This window comes from Hyla sarda, chromosome 1, assembly GCF_029499605.1.
Source record: "Hyla sarda isolate aHylSar1 chromosome 1, aHylSar1.hap1, whole genome shotgun sequence".
NCBI lineage: Eukaryota > Metazoa > Chordata > Amphibia > Anura > Hylidae > Hyla > Hyla sarda.
The window spans coordinates 50038640-50061252 of NC_079189.1; the positions used below are offsets into that span (position 1 = coordinate 50038640).

The 22613-nt window shown below is 43.7% G+C and overlaps 1 protein-coding gene across 2 annotated transcripts in view; it reads left to right on the forward strand.

Moving 5' to 3' along the window:
* Positions 1 to 22613, forward strand: part of HTT (huntingtin) — a 270836-nt gene that overhangs the window by 62521 nt on the left and 185702 nt on the right. For both annotated transcript variants that reach the window (XM_056555022.1, XM_056555023.1), the window contains 3 exons: positions 7106 to 7186; positions 18260 to 18609; positions 20680 to 20803. In XM_056555022.1, the coding sequence (XP_056410997.1) occupies positions 7106 to 7186; positions 18260 to 18609; positions 20680 to 20803 (555 nt within the window). The remainder of the gene's footprint in view (positions 1 to 7105; positions 7187 to 18259; positions 18610 to 20679; positions 20804 to 22613) is intronic.

Genomic DNA, 22613 nt, shown 5'->3' on the forward strand with positions numbered 1-22613 from the left:
AGTTAAACACACACACTTTATAAAAAAAATGTATTACAATTTTGTTATAAAAAGTAAAAACATTTAGTTAAATACATTTTATACATCCCTACTGCATCCTTTTATTTTATTTTTTATTTAATTTATTTTTTTTGTACAAAAAACGCTAAAGGGGCCAAAAAAGGCAAATTCTACACAAAGGTAAAAATGCCAAAACGCTGGGAAAAACAGTGGCAGTTTTTCTGGCGTTTTTGAGCCAGAAAAAAACGCAGGGCAAAACCTCAGTGGAATTCTAGTCTAAAAGATTGTTCAGGTGAGGCGGGAATGGGGCTGGAGATATATTACAATTATTCTTTGGTGTACCATAAAAAGCATGATGCAGTTATATAAAATATTTATTCAGAGGTGTCCATAGCCTTTAAAACCGTGTTCCCCAACTCCAGCTGTTGCAAAACTACAACTCCCAACTCTTTTTACTATGGTCTATGAACTCTTTCCTCTGCAATGTGACTGCTGGGGAGTGAAGTATGCTGCCGTGCACTTCACCCATCTGTATCTAGCTATCGAAGCGGTCTCAGCTGTGAGACCCCCAACTGATCAGCATTCATATGCTGTGGTTGACTGAGCACAGTAGGTAAGTAAGCCCTAAACTTCGACCACATGGGTTAATAGTTGTAACAATAGTTCATATAGTTAGGCATCTTATGCTAATATGTCTGTGAGGTCATTGTCAAAAAATAAATAAATAGAGTAGAGATCATGCCGATCCAAGTTTGATTGAGAGGTCAGGGAACCCATCTAAAGACAACAATTAAAAATTAGGAAATAATAAAGCAATAATGATAAGTAATAATGATGAGTAATTCAATACCTCAAAGCAGAGGAAAACTTTTATTTTGTCTTTAAAGAGGGTGTCCGCTTTTAAAAAGTTTGTTCGAAGGATTTAGCTTGTTGTAAGGGTTTCTTGACAAAAACTTCTCACAGGATGTTCAGCTTCTTAGGGAATAGTCACACTGAGAAAATTCTGCAAGGAATTTCTTTAATAGAACTGCACTGTTTAAATGGCCCGGGACCTGTTCTCATTTAACATGAAATTTTTTGCAAAAATAAGGGCCGAAATTCAAAGTCCCATTGACTAATAGGCTTATTTTGGTGTATTCTGCTTAAAGAGTAAACCTGTTCAGCGTGGAATCAGATTCCGCCTGAAAATTTAATTTCCGCAATAGAACTTCTGATGTGTGAACTAAGCAGCAGAATCCTGTTGAGATCAATGGGAGACTTCTTCAGGTGGAATTGGCTTGGTATTTTCATGTGAACATTCCAAGCCAAATGGCTGTAGGGGAAAGAGCCCTTAGAATCCCAGTGATCAGCTGGAATCTGAGTTAAAGGAGAACTGCAGCCAAAATTATCCCTGATCGCAAGGGGTCCGACCGTTGGGATCCCTGCAATCTCCAGAACGGGACCCTGACTCTCAGTGAGGGAGTGCATGTCATCTACCAATAGACAGCATGTGCTCCATTTACTTCTATGGGAGTGCCGATGATACTTGAGTGCTGTACTCTGGCCTCTTTGGTGCTACCATAGAAATTAATGGAGCACATCCTCACTGAGCACAGAGTCCTGCCCAGGTGATTAAGACTGGTCCCTGCAGTTGGACACCCCCCCCCCATCAGCTACTTATCCCCTATACTTTGGATATGGGATAAGTTAATTTTTTCTGGAGTTCTCCTTTAATTTGAGTAAATGTTTTTGTTATTTTATGTCACTTGGCATAAAAAATTAAAAATAATCTTAAAAAGTTGCATACCATTACTCCTTCTAGAAGAACATTACCTTAGGGGATAAGTAGCTCATCGTGGTGGGTCCGACCTCTGGGGCCCCCCTGCGATCTCCAAAATGGGACCCCTTCTCTGTCAGTTAAGAAGCACTTGTTATCTATCGGTAGACTGCACATGCTCCATTCATTTCTATGGGAGCACTGGTGATGCCTGAGTGCTGCACTCTGGTCTTTTCGGCGCTCCCATAGAAATAAATGAAGCACATGCTGGGGGAGATTTATCAAAACCTGTTTAGAGGAATTGTTGTACAGTTGCCCATAGCAACCAATCAGATCGCTTCTTTCATTTGTAAAGAGGCCTGTGAAAAATGAAAGAAGCGATCTGATTGGTTGCTATGGGCAGCTGGGCAACTTTTCCTCTGCACAGGTTTTGATAAATCTCCCCTGCCGTCTGCAGCACGTGCTAGTCGGGTCCCGTTCTGGAGATCGTGGGGGCGGAGATGGGCCCCGTGGTTGGACCGCCGGGATACTTATTAGGGACAAGGTACTTTTGGAGTTCTTCTTTAAGAGCCATGGACTTCTGTGAATGCATTGTTTTTTATTTCTTTGTGCAACTCGGCGACTTTTTCTCTGGACAGATTTTGATAATTCTCTCAAAATTGTTGAGATTTATTTAAATTTTGTCTTCAGCAGTTTGCATGTATTCACATATGGTACAGGCTGCTGTGTGTTCTCGAAGATGATTTATGGCCATGTGAAATGTCACTTTTGATCTAGTCATCAAATTTTTTTTTTTTTTTTAAGTATTTATTTTTGGCAATTTGAAAACATTACATAACAATAACACTCCAGGTGGCACACCAAGAGTGCCCAAAATATCTAGTCCTCTTCTTATAAGGTTGTACAGGAACAATGAAAGAGGAGCTGAAGACCAAGCCTTTAGGCTGCTCAACTGACTTCACTGTGAACAGGACAAAGCATCATGTATGTGAAAACAAGGTGGAAGAGAAACAAGTAAATAAATGATTAATGTTCTATAATATGTACAAAGCAATAATAAACAAAATGGCATTCTTAGATGTCTATAGGTCTTACGTGTATTGAATGACATATTCATTTTCAAGTATTCAGCTGCAGGGCTGTGGAGTCGGTAGATAAATGCTCCGACTCCTCCGTTTTTTGTACTTCCGACTCCGACTCCCCAACTCCGACTCCTCTGTATTAATATGTGAATGTATTTTATACATTCCTTTGAAGGAAAGAAAGGCAACATACATGTCATTACCACAGGACTACTGGCTGGGAAGCCAACAGTCTACTGTATTGAACAGTTTAAGCAAAAGACAAACACAATGAAAACAACAATTTTTTTAATTAATTTTTTACTGCTGGATAGTAGCAGCAGGCATAAACATCAGTAACAGGAACTTTACCAGTTCAAAAATACAAACCACATTATTTGGTTGTTTTACAATAAAAACAAAAAGATTAGCTATATGAACCAAAAACAAAATCTGTAAAACCTAGAAATGGTGTAGATTAATCTTGAAATGTAGTTATAGACTTAACAAATGCAAATCACTTCAATGTAGAGTTCTAAGGAAGAGAATTGCCTCTGCCAGATCCTCTTTCATAGAGGCTCTTAAGTCAGACTTTATTATTTTTAGGGCTGAAAATAATCTTTCGACACTGACTTGGGTGGGTGGCATTGCAGTAACTATTCTGGCCACATCACTAACAATCTCTGGATAAACAACGATGGCTTCTTCAACAGTAAGTTTTGATGAGCGATCATACTTTTCAACTTCTTTTAGTGCTTTATAAAACTCCTGTTGGAATTTTTTTATTTGGACATTTACTGGTTCTGTAACGATTATGCGACGTCGCTTTCCTTTAGCAACTTCCATTTTGTCTAAATTGAATCAAAGTCTAATTCTTCGTTTGAAGATGATGATCCAGAGTTACCACTATTGCTTAAAAGAACTTCATCCTCCTGTGGAGGTATTTCAGGTCGTAATCCCTTCATGCGAACTGCTACATTATAGAAGGCCTTTTTCCCAGTAGCAGTCTGTTCACTGTTCAACAAAAGTCGGCTCATTGGGTCGACATAAATAGCCGCTAACAGGATTTCATTTTCCAGCAAAAGACTCTCTCTTTTCATCATTGAAGATGCAATTGCCTCAGCTATTAACCCTCCATTTTTGTTCTGGCGATATAACAGGCTCTTCCATTCCAAGAGGAATTTACCCGGGGTAAGATCGTCACATTGCAACCTCTTGGTGACAGGGGTGAGAAAGAAGGTTCTCCCGCTCTTTTGTTTGGGTCCACTGGCTTTCAGTTAATGCAATATTTTCATTGTCCATTTCTTCTATGAAGTCTTTAAGTTCAAGCAAACGCTTCCCCATTAAATAAGTGCTTCCCCAGCGAGTTGTTTGATCCAAAATGGCTCCTTTTCCTGCACGTCTTTTCAAAATTGCATCTGTTTTCGGGGCCCTGGCTGCAACAGTTACTTGCCGTAATTTGCCAATTAGTGTAGCTGCATGGCGATCTTTTAATCCATCTCTTATGGCAAGTTGCAGTGTATGAACAGCACATCGCATATGATGAAAAGTAGCAAGCTTCAAGGCTTCTTCAACAAAGTTGTCTAAAAAAACGTCAGCATTCTCTTCAGTTTCTAAACTTTCTCCAATACTTGCAGAGCTTTGTTCCTCTAACGCTAATATCTGTTTGTTACCTTCATCTGCGTTCATCTTCTCAATTGTGCTCAACATGTTAGAAGCGTTATCTGTCACAACACATAAAATCTATTCCTTTTTAATTTCAAAATCTTTTAGAACACCCTCCACTAACTTCTGAAGGTAATCACTGGTGTGATGTGCCTGAGTGTCCTTTAATCCGAGGGTCCGTGTTATTGTATTGTTATTTTCATCCACAATTCTAACATTAATAGCAAAATAATTGACTCTCTGATGTGTGCATGCATCCATTTTAAGGAAAGCAAAACGTCCTTTCAGAACTTTCTGTAGTTCTTCTTTTTTACATTTGACCTCCTCAATTATAAGTTTCCTTATACTTTCTCTTTCCAGAGAAACACCAAGTTTTTTTTGCCATTTTTCCATTTAGGCCTAAAAAGGCTGTCTGTGAAAAGGAGGATAGTGGTACACTATTCTTTACCACCATTTCAATAATGTGGTGTTTGAATTTTTCTGGTGTCATCCTTATGGCAACTTTATCAGATATAAAGAATTTTCTTATTTGTGAGTGATCTCCAGTAGATTTCTGAAAGTTTTTTTGTCACAGAAGTAGATGCAATGTTTTCATTGCTATCTTTCTCATTCACGGCTTCTAACACTTTGGGATGAAAACGCTTTAAGTGTCTTTTTTTTCAAATTTGATGCTCTTGTAGGTGCATTTTTATCAGGCCCACTGAAACTGCTAATTTTTGCATCACATTGTTTTTTACCATCATCTTTTCTAATACATTGGCACACGTAATGTTTTCCATCACTTGATAATGCAAAGTGCTCATAAACTGTAGACTTTATCGTGTTTGTTGTTAGAAGTCGTTTTGCCATTGTTTAGGATGCCTCTTTCCCTAAAATATAAAATATGTTATACTAACTGGCATATAATTAGATTTTTAATATCAACATACACAATCTTGTAAGTTGTACATACATGGCTTTATACAAACAAATAAGCTATATATCCCAGCACTAAACCTAGACATGATTTGTCCTATACAGAAAAACATGCACAGACATGTACTGAACACACACACACACACACACACACACACAGAGCCTACATTTTAGTACTCAGAGCATAAAAACAATCTGCACTATATATAAACATTCATACATCCCTGCACCAAACTTACAAACCTAGGATAGACAGTTTCTTCCAGAAACGTGTACACATGTCTTCCCTCATACATACATACCAGCAGGGACAGCTATGCAGTTTCTTCAAGAAACAAGTCTTCCCTAATACAGACAAGCAGGTGTAATGAAGAATTGATCTGTGCAGGGAGCAGAGTGAGACTGCACACACCCTCCCATCAACCAATCACAGTGTCTGTGCTGGCAGCTCTGCTGACTCAGCACTTTCATCAGCTGATCAGGACACAGAACCCTTCAAGACACACAATTCTTCATTACACAGGCATGCAGGTTTTAAAATAAATCTAAACACTTACAGTTGAATCCAAGAAGCTGTTCCACCAAGTTCTTCTAAGCTCTTCTAGCAGAGAGAGGTAGTTGGGCAGAAGCTGCTGATCTTCTGCTGAAGATAGGGCAGTGGGAGGATCCAGAAAGGGGCCTTTATTATAAAACATGATTTCCCTAGTAGAATCCCATATTCATGTTTAAAGTTTAAGCTAGCAATCGGAGTTTACAAGTTTTTATAGCCTTTTGCTGAATGCCAGCAATTTTTCCATTGGTTTACCGCTTCAGTCTTGAACTATTGACCCTCCATTCCCTTCACTTGTACAAGTGTCTCTAGTCCTGCAAAAAACATATTTCCTTAATCCCTTATCAGTGAGAGGCTAGGTTACCCATGGGTTCCCTGTAACAGCAGAACACAACACTATGGAAAGTATAAGTATTGCCGCTCCTAATTGTGCGTTGCGTGCCATATAGTAAAACACATGAAAAGCATGCTTCTTCACGGTCACTTAACGTGTTCGTTTTGCGGTTACGTGAGGCACTGCATGCATTGGTCTTTATTCTTACAGTAGAGAAGTCATTAATTATAACTTTTTGTGAATTGGGACATTTAAACTTGCTTTTTTAAATTCCAATCAAAATTTAGTAGGAGTCGGAGTCGGTGCATTGTTTGCCGACTCCGACTCCAGGTACCCAAAATTTCCTCCGACTCCTCAACTCCGACTCCACAGCACTGTTCAGTTGTATATTTGCCTTAAAAGGAACCTGTCACCAGATTTTACCCTGTATAACTTATGGCAACACGTTATATAGGGTAAAAGGAGGTTTCTCACTATGTCTGTATTACCTCCTTCACGTTTGCGATACTGCAGAAAATTAGTTTTAAAAGTGTCCCGCGCAGTGATCTACTGACCCTCAATTAGTCATTGGGGGGGGGGGGGGGGGTGGTGATTGGCATTTCCTTCAGGGACGATGTATCAGCGGAAGCAGCAGAGAGCTATAGGGTTGAGGCACTGTCAGAACAACAGCAAACTGGGAGCAGGTCAGATGAGTAGGCTTGTTTTTTAAATTTTTAAACCACCAAGACTTTTTAAATGAAAAAAAAGAATGTTTTTATGCTGAAATACCCCTTTAGGAGCTTTCTGGGCATTGGATGATGACATGTTTATGTATACTTGGTCAGGTAAACTCCACCTGGGTGAGGAGGAAGGCCTTGAAGATGAGACAGAACCAAAGCCTGATGTCACTTCGGCTTCATTCGTAGGTAAGTCTTGTAGGTTCACACATGTTATGGTGTCAGAACAATATTAAGGAATAGTGATGTTTAAGTTATACCAATAAAGTCATTTTCCGGGCAATTAAAAAAAGTTTACTGCCTCCTCGTGCATTAATACAATTAACCCCTTAAGGACTCAGCCCATTTTGGCCTTAAGGACTCAGACAATTTAATTTTTACGTTTTCATTTTTTCCTCCTCGCCTTCTAAAAATCATAACTCTTTTATATTTTCATCCACAGACTAGTATGAGGGCTTATTTTTTGCGTGACCAGTTGTCCTTTGTAATGACATCACTCATTATATCATAAAATGTATGGCGCAACCAAAAAACACTATTTTTGTGGGGAAATTAAAACGAAAAACGCAATTTTGCTAATTTTGGAAGGTTTTGTTTTCACGCCGTACAATTTATGGTAAAAATTACATGTGTTCTTTATTCTGAGGGTCAATACGATTAAAATGATACCCATTATTATATACTTTTATATTATTGTTGCGCTTAAAAAAAATCACAAACTTTTTAACCAAATTAGTACGTTTATAATCCCTTTATTTTGATGACCTATAACTTTTTTATTTTTCAGTATAAGCGGCGGTATGGGGGCTCATTTTATGCGCCATGATCTTTACTTTTTTTTTGATACCACATTTGTATATAAAAAACTTTTAATACATTTTTTATAATTTTTTTTTAATAAAATGTATTAAAAAAGTAGGAATTTTGGACTTTTTAAAATTTTTTTCGTTCACGCCGTTCACCGTACGGGATCATTAACATTTTATTTTAATAGTTCGGACATTTACGCACGCGGCGATACCAAATATGTCTATAAAAAATGTTTTTTACGCTTTTTGGGGGTAAAATAGGAAAAAACGGACGTTTTACTTTTTTATTGGGGGAGGGGATTTTTCACTTTTTTTTTACTTTTACTTTTACATTTTTTTACATTTTTTTTTACACTTGAATAGTCCCCATAGGGGACTATTCATAGCAATACCATGATTGCTAATACTGATCTGTTCTATGTATAGGACATAGAACAGATCAGTATTATCGGTCATCTCCTGCTCTGGTCTGCTCGATCACAGACCAGAGCAGGAGACGCCGGGAGCCGCACGGAGGAAGGTGAGGGGACCTCCGTGCGGCGTTATGAATGATCGGATCCCCGCAGCAGCGCTGCGGGCGATCCGATCGTTCATTTTAATCGCGAACTCCCGCAGATGCCGGGATCTGTATTGATCCCGGCACCTGAGGGGTTAATGACGGACGCCCGCGAGATCGCGGGCATCGGCCATTGCCGGCGGGTCCCTGGCTGCGATTAGCAGCCGGGATCAGCCGCGCATGACACGGGCATCGCTCCGATGCCCGCGGTTATGCTTAGGACGTAAATGTACGTCCTGGTGCGTTAAGTACCACCTCACCAGGACGTACATTTACGTCCTGCGTCCTTAAGGGGTTAAAGAGCACATACTTACCTCCCTCGCTGTGTGGGAGAGTGAGGGATGCAAGTATGTGCTCTTTTGTTTTAATGCAATAATGGAAAGGAGGTAAAGGAAGTGTTTATTTTGTCCAACAAAACTCATTTGTAATACCATAAGAGCATGCAGTAATTAACTTCGCCACCAGGGCCGTACATTTATGGCGCAGCTATGAAGCGAGCACAGGAGCCTTGCTCGCTATATAGCATGTGAGCTAACTGATAATGGCGGACATCAATGATCCTGCTGAGGCCTGCCATTAACCCCTCAAATACTGTGATCAACACTGATGACAGCATCTGAAGCATCTGCAGGGCTTGGGGGGGGGGGGGATTTATCAGACCACCTGCAGTGCAATTGCGGGTGTCTGATGAATCAAGATGGCCTCCAGAGTTTCTCTTACCTGCTTCCGGCCATCTGCAGTGATGATCTTTTTGCTGAATAAACTGATCAGTGCTGTGCCTATGCATAGCACTGAACAGTAAATGCAATCAAAAAATTGCAATAAATAGTCACATATATGCAAAAATAATACTGATAAGAACTACAGACCACAGCACAAAAAATACGCCCTGATATAGCCCCATATACAGAAAAATGATAGTTATAGGTGATCAGAATAGGACAATTTTAAACATAATAATTTTGTTTGAAAAGTTTTTTTATTTATTTTTTTAAATAGGGCAATAATAATAATAATGCCTGTAAAGATGGGTATCCTTTTTATGGTATTGACCCACAGAATAAAGAGAACATACCAGTTTCACCATAAAGTGCACTGTGTAAAAACCAAAACTCAAATTATTATTATTTTTTTCATTTCCCACCATAAATATTTAGTTGCACCGTACATTTTATAGTAACATGAAAGGTGTCATTACACCCTAATATGGGTCTGTAGATGCAAAAAATAAAAAAGTTGTTTGTGTTAGGTGAGAAGGAAAAGGAAAGAAACAAAAATGAATATTTCCTGTGTCTTCAAGGACAAAATGGGCCATGTCCTTAAGGGGTTAAAGGAAATGTGTCATCACAAAATGACCTATTGTTTAAATTTTTTTTTATGCTAACCATATTATTAAAGAATTCCCTTTTTACAATCTAAATTTTATATGAGTAATTGGAAAAATTGGGTATGTGTAGCTTACTCAGGTATTCTAACCTGAGGTTAACTGGATTGGTCTAAATCCCAAAAAGACCTAATAAAGTGGGAGCAGGGGCGTACCTAGAGCATTTGGCACCCGGGGCGGATCCTTTGTTTGGCAGCCCCCCCCCTTTAATTACACACCCCCCCCTGACAACACTCGGGGCCCCCGGACCAAAAAAAGGCAAGGGACCCTGCTAGGCTCTGCAGCTCGTCAATCTTCTGCCACGCTCCTATTCCACCCAAATCCCACACACAATAAATTAAATTTATATATGTAAGAAACACTTTAACGTAGGTAATTTTCCATGACCAATAATACTATTTTACAAGGAGCAAATATATACCACCACACAATAACTGGATAATACCGCCATAATGTACTGAATAAAACCACTATACACAGACCAGTATACTATAAAAAATCTGTATACAATAAAAGTGATTATATACAGTACTACATGGCTGTAGATATCAGCTGCACACAGGATGTGTATACCATATAAGTGATTAGTTACATTTTGGGACTCACAATTACGTATTTTCTGATCAGCGGTGTGCTCTTACCTTTTCTTCTCCGTCCGGATAAGACCGCCATGTGGATCTCTTAACATCTGCAGGAAAAATGTCAGACTCTGCATTTTTTCAGTGCCCTCCCCTCCTCTACACAATCTTCCCATCTATAGGCCCACAAACTGTAATAATGCCCTCTTTGGTGTCCTGCACAGTAAAAGGGCAGGTAGGTAGGTAGCCAGGTAACCCCCTCTTTCCCATAGGTATATGCAGAGTTACTCCCGCCCCCCTCTTTCCCATAGGTATATGCAGAGTTACACCCCCCCTCTTTCCCATAGGTATATGCAGAGCTACACCCCCACCCCCTCTTTCCCATAGGTATATGCAGACCTACCCCCCTCTTTCCCATAGGTATATGCAGAGTTAAACTCCCCCCCCCCCTCTTTCCCATAGGTATATGCAGAGCTACTACCCCATCTTTCCCATAGGTATATGCAGGGTTACCCCCCCCCCTCTTTGCCATAGGTATATGCAGAGCTACCCCTCTCTTTCCCATAGGTATATGCAGAGCTGCACCCCCCTCTTTCCCATATGTATATGTGGAGCTACACCCCCCCTCTTCCCCATAGGTATATGCAGAGCTACACCCCCCCCTCTTCCCCATAGGTATATGCAGAGCTACACCCCACCCTCTTTCCCATAGGTATATGCAGAGCTACACCCCCCTCTCTTCCCCATAGGTTTATGCAGGGCTACCCCCCCTCCCTTTCCCATAGGTATATGCAGAGCACCCCACCCCTCTCCCTCCCTTTCCCATAGGTATATGCAGAGCACCCCACCCCTCTCCCTCCCTTTCCCATAGGTATATGCAGAGCACCCCCTCTCCCTCCCTTTCCCATAGGTATATGCAGAGCACCCCCCTCTCCCTCCCTTTCCCATAGGTATATGCAGAGCACCCCCCTCTCCCTCCTTTTCCCATAGGTAAATGCAGAGCACCCCCCTCTCCCTCCCTTTCCCATAGGTATATGCAGAGCACCCCCCTCTCCCTCCCTTTCCCTTAGGTATATGCAGAGCAACCCCCCCTCTCCCTCCCTTTCCCTTAGGTATATGCAGAGCACCCCCCTCTTCCTCCATTTCCCATAGGTATATGCAGAGCACCCCCCTCTCCCTCCCTTTCCCATAGGTATATGCAGAGCACCCCCCCTCTCCCTCCCTTTCCCATAGGTATATGCAGAGCACCCCCCTCTCCCTCCCTTTCCCATAGGTATATGCAGAGCACCCCCCCTCTCCCTCCCTTCCCTGTAGGTATAGGCAGGGTTAAAAAAAAAAAAATGCTCACCTGATATCCCATGCAGCGATCTCCTCAGCTGCAGGGCCCGTGTCTTCACCCCTCCACAGTACAGGCGCCGATGAGTGACGTCACCGGCGCCTGTACTGCGTGCTGGGTGGGGGCGGAGGTCACGTCTCCTCTTTGTAGCTGCAGATGCGGCTCACACAGAGGGGACGCCTTCTCCTGTATGTGCGTGTATCGCGCATACAGGAGAATGTAGCGCTGTCTGCTGGGGATCTGGGACGAGTGTCCCAGATCCTCAGTGTTTGCGGCGGCGGGTCAGTCCGCCCCTGGCACCCCCCTTGAGAGTGGAACCCGGGGCGGGCCGGGGCTTCTTTTCTCAACTTTGCCCGCTGACTGAACTCGGTGGGCGAGCAGAGCTGAGAGAAGGTGAAATATAGGTGACACATTGCCTTTAAGGACTGGCCTATTTTGATCCTTCAGACCAAGCATTTTTTATTTTGTCTATTTTTTCATTTCAACATTCTAACTTTTATTTTTCCTTGCATGAGAGCTTTACAGGACAAGTTGTATTTTTTGGCACCATTTTATTTATTTATTTATTTTTTTTGTTTTTTTGTTAGCCAGATCTGGCAGGAAAATCTGAAAAACCACCTTCTGTCATACCTGTGTGGTACCCAATTCATTTCAATGAGCAAACTGGAAAAGGCTAGTAACATTTTCAGTCTGTATTCGTCCCCCCCCAACCTGAAAACCATTTGTTTCTTTTGCTTCATTGGGGGTGTGGGGAAACGAATACAGACTGAAAATGATACTAGCCTTTTCCAGTTTGCTTATTGAAATGGGTATATGCTCTTGCCACTAGGAGGCTGACACTAAGGAACAAATATATCGGCTCCTCCTCGGCAGGCTATATGACACTGAGTTACTCAGTTTTAGCTTAGTGTCAGCAGGAGGCAGACACAGATCTAGAGCTTTCCAGACCTTGGTCTTTTTCTTTTTTTCTAGTTTGTATGTTTAGTTAGGTTTTATTAACTTTTTTATTTTTACAGGTTTCGGGAGACAGGAATACCACCCATGGCTCTTAAGCCTCCCCTGTCTACCCACATGAGATTAAGGGGCACGACACTGACCTATCTGTGTCATTGTCTCCTCCAGCCAGCACCTGGGCAGTGTGCCTTGGGTCCGGGCCCCCCCACTAGCCCCTGCTCACCTTGCTCTTGGCCAGGTTGATACAGTGGGGCTTTAAAGGGGTACTTTGGTGGAATTTTTTTTTCTTTTTAATCAACTAATGCCGAAAGTTAAACAGACTTGTAAATTACTTCTTTTTAAAATCTTAATCCTTCCAGTACTTATCAGCTGCTGTATGCCCCACATGAAATTCTTTTCTTTTTGAATTTCTTTTTTGTCTGACCACAGTGCTCTCTGCTGACACTTCTGTCCATGTCAGGAACTGTTCAGAGCAGGAGCAAATCCCTATAACAAACCTCTCCTGCTCTGGACAGTTCCTGACACTGACAGAGGTGTCAGCAGAGAGCACTGTGGTAAGAAAGAAAAGTCTAAAAGAAAAGAACTTCCTCTAGATCATACAGCGACTGCTAAGTACTAAAAGGATTACAATTTTTAAATAGAAGTAATTTACAAATCTGTGTAACTTTCTGGCACTAGTTGATAAATAAAAATAAAATAAACTTACAGTAGTCAGCTCAGTGCAGCATTTAGTTTCAGGGGCGGCTGCGGGTCAGTCCCTGGCTCTCATTCTTTCTCTCCTGAGTGCCATGCGCTTTTTTCGCTGCTTGTCCCGGACCTGTGTTAGCTGCGCTGGCTGTACAATCTTGCTGGCTCAGCACGGCACTTAAAGGCCGCCATGCACGCCTGTTGATCCTGCCCTGGCTTGGGTCTCTTCACTTTCCCAGACTGTTGGTGATCTGGTGCGGATCTCCCAGGCAAAGGTATCTGCCCTGGAGCGTTCTGCTCTGCTGCCTCCCCCCCCCCCCCCCCCCCGGACGGAGTTGGGGGACTCCTCTATCCGAGTTAGTTTGTGATCCACCCGTAAGCGGTCTGGGGTTTTCTCTTCCTGTTCTTCTTCAGAGTTACCAGTGCGTGGGTCCGCTTCGTGTGGCCGTTTCATTCCGCCGCTCTCATCAACCTCCAAAGGTGTTTAGCTCCCATGCAGAGTTTGATGAGCTCCCAGGTACGGCTTGGAAACAACTGGAGAAGCGTTTCCATACCTCTAAAAGAATGCAAACCCTCTTCCAGTTTCTTCAGGATCGGGTATCCAAGTGGACCACATCCCTTGCTGTGGATCCTATGGTGTCCCGCCTGTCTTAAGACCATCACCCTCTCTCTGGCAAGTGCGGCTCTCTGGTGGCGGCCAAGTGGTCCACTACAGCTTCTGCTAATTTGGTCGCCATCTGGCGTGTCCTCTGGCTAAAGACCTATGTGGATCCCGCTTCCAAACAGTCCCTAATTCATCTTCCCTTCCTGAGAGAATGCCTGTTTGGTAAGTGCCTCGATGAGATAATCTCAGAGGCCACTGGTGGCAAGAGCTCACTCCTGCCTCCAAATCGGACTCGGGGTTCTGAGTCTCATCGTAAGTCTTCTTCCCCTCACTACTTTCGTCCCTTGGGCCGCACGAACAAGGTCCAGACGTCTCAGACCAAGAAGGCTCAGTCTTTCAAGTCTCGGCCCTCCTAAAAGTCCAGTCCTAACTCTGGCTGTTTCACCTCCAAGCCAATAAAAGCAGACTTCAGCATGAAGGGACGACCCCCCCCCCCCCCCCGACACCTTGTCGGGTGGGTGGTCTGCTTTCTTCTTTTTCAGGACATGCGACTCTCTCACGTAGACCATGCCTGAGTTCGGGAGGTGTTATCGCGGGGCTACAAAATAGTGGTCTTTTATGCCTCGAGACAGTTTCTTTCACTCCCGCCCCTCGCGCTCTCCCAATCGTGCTTTCGTTCCACCCTGCATTCTCTTCTGCTGCAGGGGGTCGTTGTTACGGTTCCTCCACAGAAACGTTTTTCGGGTTTTATTCCAACCTTTTTATTCCGAAAAAGGGTTGGTCTGTTCATCCCCTCCTCGATCTCAAACGGCTCAACCGTCACCTCGGTTTGAGACTCATTCGGATGGAGACCCTGAGGTCAGTCATTGCCTCCATGGACACGGGAGAGTTCCTTTCTTCAGTAGATATCCAGGATGCGTACTTGCATGTACCCATTTTTCCCGCTCATCACCGGTTTCTCAGCTTTGCCATTTCAGAGCGACATTTCCAGTTCGTGGCCATCCCCTTTTGGGCTTGCCACAGCTCCTCGTGTGTTCACGAAGGTCTTGGCGGCGGTTGTGGTGGTCCTGCATTCCAGGGGGTTGACCATCCTCCCTTATTTGGAGGACCTTCTTGTCAAAGCTCCCTCGCCCATGCAGAATTGGGAGTGTGTTTAGATCACCCTCGATTCTCTGTCTAGCTTTGGCTGGATTGTCAACACTGTCCCAATCCCTGAAGTTTCTTGGCCTCCAGTTCAATACAGTCTCTGCCAAGGTGTCTCTGCCCAGGGACAACCGGTCTCTGTCTGCTTTTGCATGCAGGTGCTGGCGAGGATGGTGGCGGCCATTGAAGCAATCCCTTTCACACAGTTTCACTGCTGCCTCCTTCAGTTGGCCATTCTATCCCTTTGGGATTGATCACCCCTATCACTACATAGCAGGGTCCATCTCTCCCAGCAGGTTCGCCGCTCTCTCTCCTTTGGTGGCTCCAGTCTCCCCTCGTTCTTCTCGGGCGTTCCTTCCTGCCAGTCCACTAGCAGGTCCTGATGACAAATGCAAGCCTGCTTGGCTGGGGAACTCTGAGCCATCTTCCTTTTGTCTGCTCCTTTGGCAGCCTCTCCTTTGCACCCTTCTGGTCCGAATCCAGATGGACAACGCCATGACTGTGGTGTACATTAATCATCAGAGAGGGAGGATCCGATGGCAGCAAGGCTGCGATGGCAGAGGTGCCCGGTATTCTCTCCTGGGCTGAATGCAAGTCCTCGTTCTGTCGGCAGTCCACATTCCGTGTTTGGACAACTGGAAGGAGGACTTCCTCCACGCTGAGGAGTTCGCTGACATTAGCCGGCACTGGAGGACCCCGGACGAGGACCTGATGGCATCCTGGTGGAACTGTCAAGTTCCCAGCTTCATCCCCAGTTCCAGGGTTCCTCTCGCCATGGCATAATGGTCCCGTGGGGGAGCTTTTCTCCCCCCTACCTGTTTCCTCCACTTTCCCTCCTTCCCTGCGTCCTGCGCAAGACCAAGTCGGAAGGCGTGCTGGGCATTTTGGTGTCCACGGACTGGCCCCAGGGTGCATGGTACGCGAAGGTGGTGCATCCGGTCGCGGATGCTTCCATGCGCCACCCAGAATGCCCAGACCTTTTTTTACAAGGCCCTCTTTGCCACCCAGATTCTCGTCCACTTCGTTTGATGGCGTGGTTCTTGAGTCTGTGGTCTTGAGGGCTCTTGGATCATGTTATTAGTGCCATGATCTGCACACGTAAGCTGTCATCTTCTCGTACCTACTATATAGCTATTGGTTTTAGGATTGTGGGCTTCCTTCCATGCAATTCTCTCTTCCGACTCTCCTGGCCTTCCTTTAGTCCAGCTTAGAGTCCCGCTTGGCACAGAGTTCCCTCAAAGGCCAAGTATCTGCTCTAGCTCTTCTTTTTCAGAGGCCTCTCACTTCTAGTTCCCATTCTTGGACTTACAGGGTTCTCCTTTTGAACCCCTCAGGGGGGTTTTCCTCACCCTTCTCTTCTGAAAGGGAGCCTTCTTGGTCGCCATCACCTCTATCCGTCATGTTTCGGAGCTTGCGGCGATCTCTTACCATCCTCCCTTTCTTGTTCTCCATCAGGATAAGGTAGTTCTCTGTCCGATCCCATCCTTTCTTCCGAAGGTGGTATCCCCCTTCCACTTTAACGAGGACATTGTTCTTCCGTCTTTTTGTCCAACTCCTTCTCACTTGCAGGAGCATTCCTCTCACTACTTGGACGTGGGGCAGGCTGTTCGCACGTACCTCTCTGTTACCTTGTCATTCCATAAGTCTAATTCTCTGTTTGTCATCCCGGAGGGACTACATCAGGGCCTTTTAGGCATCTAAGGCGACCATCTCCTGGTGTATCCAATCTGCCATCTCAGAGGCATACCGTTCTGAAGGGAAGACTCCCTGTCCCAGTCAGTTTCTATAGGGTGCATACCTATGCATTGGCGGATAGGTGTTGCCGGCATCGGTGGCTCAGCCTTCTGTTTCACCGTTACCTTTTTCTTCTCCCACACTAGGGACTTCTTTGGGACATCAAATGGTCTGTGTCCCCCAATTAAGTGACAGAGAAAAGTGGTTGTTTTATTATTTACCTCAAAAATCCCTTTCTCTTAGTCTTCATTGGGCGACACAGCTCCCTCCCAATTTATTCTGGTGTTTTCCAGTTTTTTTTTCATGTTGCCTGTTGGCAGGGTTTCTCTGTTTTCTTTTTGTTCGGGGTTCCTTCGGACATTGTGGGCTCCTCCTACTGCTTTGTGACTAAACTGATTAGCTCATTGTCAATGGGCGGTTATAGCCTGCCAAGGAGGAGCCGACTTCTTTGTTCCTTAGTGTCAGCCTCCTAGTGGCAAGAGAATATACCCATGGTCAGTTTTGAAATTCTGCCGCCGGATCTGGCTGCCAGAGAGTGAAAATGAAATGTGAATGCACCCTTACAAGGCTTTTTTTATTTTTTTTATTTTATTTAACTTTAAATTAATTTCACAATGATTTTAACTACCTTAGTATTCACAATATATTTGCCTGTTGCACTGACATGCAATTTAGGCATGCTCTATTGGGCAGATGCCTGTGGCAAACCTGGGGGCATTTGCTGCTATGGAAGAATTGCTGAGACAGAAGAAGTCCCCTCCATCTGTCAATCTTCTGAGATGAGGCTGTTGCTACTGACTGCATCCCCTAAGGGGTTAAATGGTCAGAACTGGAGATGACTTCTGTGTATTACAAATGCAAACCTTTGGGTATTCCATTTCATCCTTTTTTAAAATAAAAACAGCTCATTTAGGATTTAGATAAAAATGTTCAAAAGGTTAGGTGGTCAGTGCGGGTACAACCGCTGGGACCACCACCTATCATAAAAATGGGGGTCTCTTGTCCCTGGTGTGAATGTAACAGCAGCATACATGCTCGCCCATCGCTTAATTCCTTCAATCTGTGACTACTGAAGATAGCAAAGTACATTGCTCAGTTATTTTTGTCAGACACATAGCAAGTGAATGAAGCCAAAACAAAGCATATTTGCTACCTCTCCAATTAACTGGGGAGCACGTGATCCGCATTCTTGTTATTGGTGTGTGACCTAGTGGTCACCATCCTCCCCCACCAATCTAATATTTATCGCCTAGCCTGTGGATGTTGTATTTTTTGCATAACACCTTTAAGAGGGTAATCTTATATTGCTAGGATATGCCGTCAAAATGTAATTAGTGGGGTTCTACACCTGCCAATTTTTAGAATGTTCTTTTGTTGTTTGTTTTTTTTTCTTTTTGCAAGCGACTAGTAGTAATTTAGTGTTAGATGGTATTAACTTGTTGCACTTCGTAATATATTTTGTTTTATTCATTTTCAGCTGGTGTTAAAAACGAGGAATCTTCTGACATGGGAGCATCTTCTGCAGCTGCTACCTCTTCTCCAGACTCAACAACTCACGATATTATAACAGAACAGCCGCGGTCACAGCATACACTGCAGTCGGAGTCTGTAGACCTGAGCAGCTCTGACATGGCCAGCACGGTGACTGAAGGCGATGAGGAGGACATGTTAAGCCGGAGCTCAAGTCAGATCAGCACTGTCCAGTCTGATGCAAACATGGAATTAAATGAGGGAACCACTCAGGCTTCCTCACCAGTGAGCGATAGCTCACAGACCACCACAGAAGGTCCAGATTCTGCTGTGACCCCTTCGGACAGTTCGGAAATTGTAAGTGTGCAGCGGGCAGAGGGGGTATCCCGGTCTTCTACTGAAGGGCCTGACATGTCTCAGAGTTCCTCCATGGAGGGCCCAGAGTTGGATACATCTACCTATTCATCATTCTCCTTTTCACTGTCAGCCAGTAGTTTTGAAAAGGTCAGCATACCTCAACCTGAGAGCATGACCTCCTAGGAGGGTACCCATGCATGGTGCACAGAGAGCCATTTTTGGGAACCACTATGAAGTGCATCTGTTTTTCTTTATCATAGAGGGTGCCTACTTATTTTTACGTTTTTCCCGCCAAAGCACGCTTAATTTAATTTGCAGTTATTTTAGAGCCCTAGAGCCTTGCAAACTTGCTATAGTCACTTTCACACCAGTCTTTAATGATACAGTCAGGATTTCTTGTGAAACATAACTTTATAACATAAATTTAGAAAAAAAAATTAAAACATTATATAAGTTGATATATTGCTTCTCAGCACAATTACAAATATTGTCATTTAGTTAGTATAAATGTTGGTAAACAGCACAAGCCTACTTGCCACTTCAGGGCCACCTGGTTCAAGGGGGTACCTCTGTTAAAATGGCGTGACTGTGACCAAACTGGACTTTCTTTGCCTTACTTCACAAAAAAACACAGTACATGCTCCTCTCTGCATTGCGTTGACATGACATGGTGCTGGTGAAAGGGCAGTGCATAGGCTAGCACTATGTTGGGCGAAGATGTACAGTACTACAGATGGCATTTGCGGGGGGAGAAGGGGTTACTGATGTACTGGTTTTGTTAAGTAAGCAGAAATGTAAGAGACTGCAGTGATGTGGAGCCAAGGCTAATGTGTGTTCTTGCGCTGTATCATCGTTGTTTTGGCAGAAATGTCATATTACTGCATCAACCATGGCTCCACGTCCCTGCTGGGGTGGCAAATTAGGCAAGTTGTTCAGGTGGGGCTACAGGAGAGGATGGGAATGGTCTGGGTGAGCTCAGCAGTACTCTGGCCGCCAAATTAAAGGGGTGGTCTAGTTCAGAAAGTTTCTATACTGTCATCCCTGGGCTGCCGGCTTTTAAAACAATGCTCTGGTAACGACACTCCAGACCTCCGATACCGTCTTCTTCCTGGTGCCAGTGGTCAATGCATCACACTGCTACTCAGCCTATTGCCGGCCGAAGCAGGACAATGCTGCGGTCGGTGAATAGCTGAGCCTCATTTTGACACGCTGACCAAAGAAGATGGTACTGGAAGACTGGAGCGGTGATACCGGGGAACCGAGAGAGCAGCGGCAGGTGAGTCTGGTTTGTTGTTTTATATTCCTGCAGCCCAGGGATGATGGCACAGAAACTTTTTGAACTGGACGACTCCTTTAACGCCCCCAGTACACCAAGGACCTAATAACCATTAAAAAAAAATTGTTATGCAATGGTGTGGCACATTTACATAACAAAAGTTATAGGTTATTGTATTACAACCTCTATTTAATGGAAGCAGTAGTATATGGGCAAAAGTGGTGTCACTTTAATTTTAATATAATGGGACTTTATTATAATGAAACACTTATTCTTGCTGCAAATTGCACAGATTCCACATCAATTCTGTTCTATTTATCATGGAGAAGGAAGGGTGTGGGTCCCTAGAGGAATTCAGTGAGGACATTTTTTTTGCTGAATTCCTTAGTGTGAACAAGCTCTCTGGCTATTGCTTTCACTTTTGGAGCCTTATTAAGTAATTTAATTAAAGCACTGTCCTCATCCTGGTGTTTCATATTGGTTTGTAGGAGGGATTGACCTGACTGCATATGTATACTCTCATCATTGTTCCCCCCCCCAACTAATGTTGCATTTAATGTTCCTCTTTTAATAGAGAAGATATACCACTTAAATGGCTCTTAAATGATATATCCAACACTATGATGTCTTATAATTTTTGGTGATATTTATGGATTTCTGAGTTTTTGAGAGACTGGTATGAAAAGTGCAATTGTGCTATTTGAACCCTATATATTGCAGCATCCCTTTCATTTATTCTCTGCTACAGAACATGGCATTCTGATCATTAATGATATGAATGTTGTTACTTACAGGTGATTGATGGTGCTGAGAACCAGTATTCTGGAATGCAGATAGGGCAGCTTCAGGATGAAGAAGATGAAGGGGCACTTATTGACCAGGGAGAACCAGGAGATCACTTTGGAAATCCATCTCTTGGTAAGTTTACCTTAGTTTGTAGATTAATCTCAGCAACTAATACCAGTTTGGCCAAAGCTGGGTCAGATATAGGAATAGTACATTCGCATCATTTAGGTTTTTTAGATTAAAAGTAATGGCATTGCTACTAGTAAAGGCTCATTCACACTATAGATATTCTGCACAGAATTTCCACAAACAGCAACCTCCCATTAGTTCTGCTGTCTAGTTCACACTTTGGAAGTACTGCAGTGGTACGTCTGATATAGAATTGGAACATGTTCAATATTCTGTTGGAATCTGCCATTAAAGTGTCATCTGTTAATGGGATGTTGCTTACAGTTGCTGCAGATTGCCTTGGATTTCAAAGGGGTACTCCGGGGAAAAATAAATGAAACACAAACCCTGAGGCCAAGTCAGGCCAGAGGGAACAAAATGGGTCAGCAATAGTAATGGGGAGGTCAACAACCTCTGCCCTATCACAATAAAGTGGTAGTTACCGAGCCATAATATCGTAACTGAACTTCGGGAACAAACTGAACGTAACCCTCACATTGGTCATCATCAAAGTAGATAACGCAAGAAACTCTGGACTGCATGAAGGCCATACAGCATGAGGGAGTACACATAACAACAAAAGAAATAAGAAAAGGAAAAAACCCAAAGGAGTTTGGGATAGTGGAGGGGGAGAAAAAAATTAGATGAGGGGGGGGGGGGGAGGGGGCAGGGTGAGAGAAGATAAAAGGGAGGGGGTGTAGGGTAGGGGAGTGGTGATGAACCAAGACTGATGTACAGGAAGGAGAGAGAGAGAGAGAGAGGGAAGGAGAGGGAAGGATGAAGAGAAGAGCCAGAAGGATTAAACACAGGGATCAGGGACAGGATAAAAGAACTGACCTGAGCACCTCCGACCATCCCGATCCGCCAGTCCAAGATCACGCCGCTCCAGAGATGAAGTAGTAAGAGTCCCGGGGGGGTGGCGCATGAACGGGACAGCCCGAGTGAGGTGGAAGTACGGGATATCGTGATAAGGGAAGGGGGTGATGGTGAGGGGGGGGGGGGGAGAGAATCAGTGAGCCTAATGTGCCCTAAGCAAGGGGGTGTCTACAAAAGTCAGCCAGGGTTGCCAGATTGAAATGAATTTGTCGTTTTTGTTATTCGAGTCTGCCATAAGCTCCACCATGCTGCAAACAAAGAGTACCTCCGCATACCATTCTAAGACTGTGGGGTGGGGGGGGGGGGGGGGAGGAGGAGAGAGAAGTCTCCTTCCACCTTCTCGGGATTACCGTCCTCGCCGCCATCAGCAAGAAATGAGCCAACTTCTTTGAGGGCGTCATCCGAGAAAGCGGTTGGATGGACAGGAGTAGTACTTTAGCCTCATTTGGAAAAGTGATGCCAGTTATGTGTGCAATGCGGGCCTTCCTGTACTTATTACCTGCTGAATACTACAGCGGAAATTATTTTCTTTTTGAAACGCAGAACTGTCTGCTGACATCACAAGCACAGTGCTCCCTGCTGACATCTCTGTCCATTTTATGAACTGTCCAGAACAGCATATGTTTGCTATGGGGATTTCCTTTTACCCTGGACAGTTCCTAAAAATGGACAGAGATATCAGCAGAGAGCACTGTGCTCGTGATTCAGCAGACAGTTCTGTGTTTCAAACAGAAAAGAATTTTCACTGTAGTATTCAGCAGCTAATAAGTACTGGAAGGATTACGATATTTTAATAGAAGTAATTTACAAATCTGTTTAACTTTCTGGCACCAGTTGATTAAAAAAAAAAAAAAAGTATTTTACGCTGAAAATCTGCTGGTGACCCGACCCATTTTGT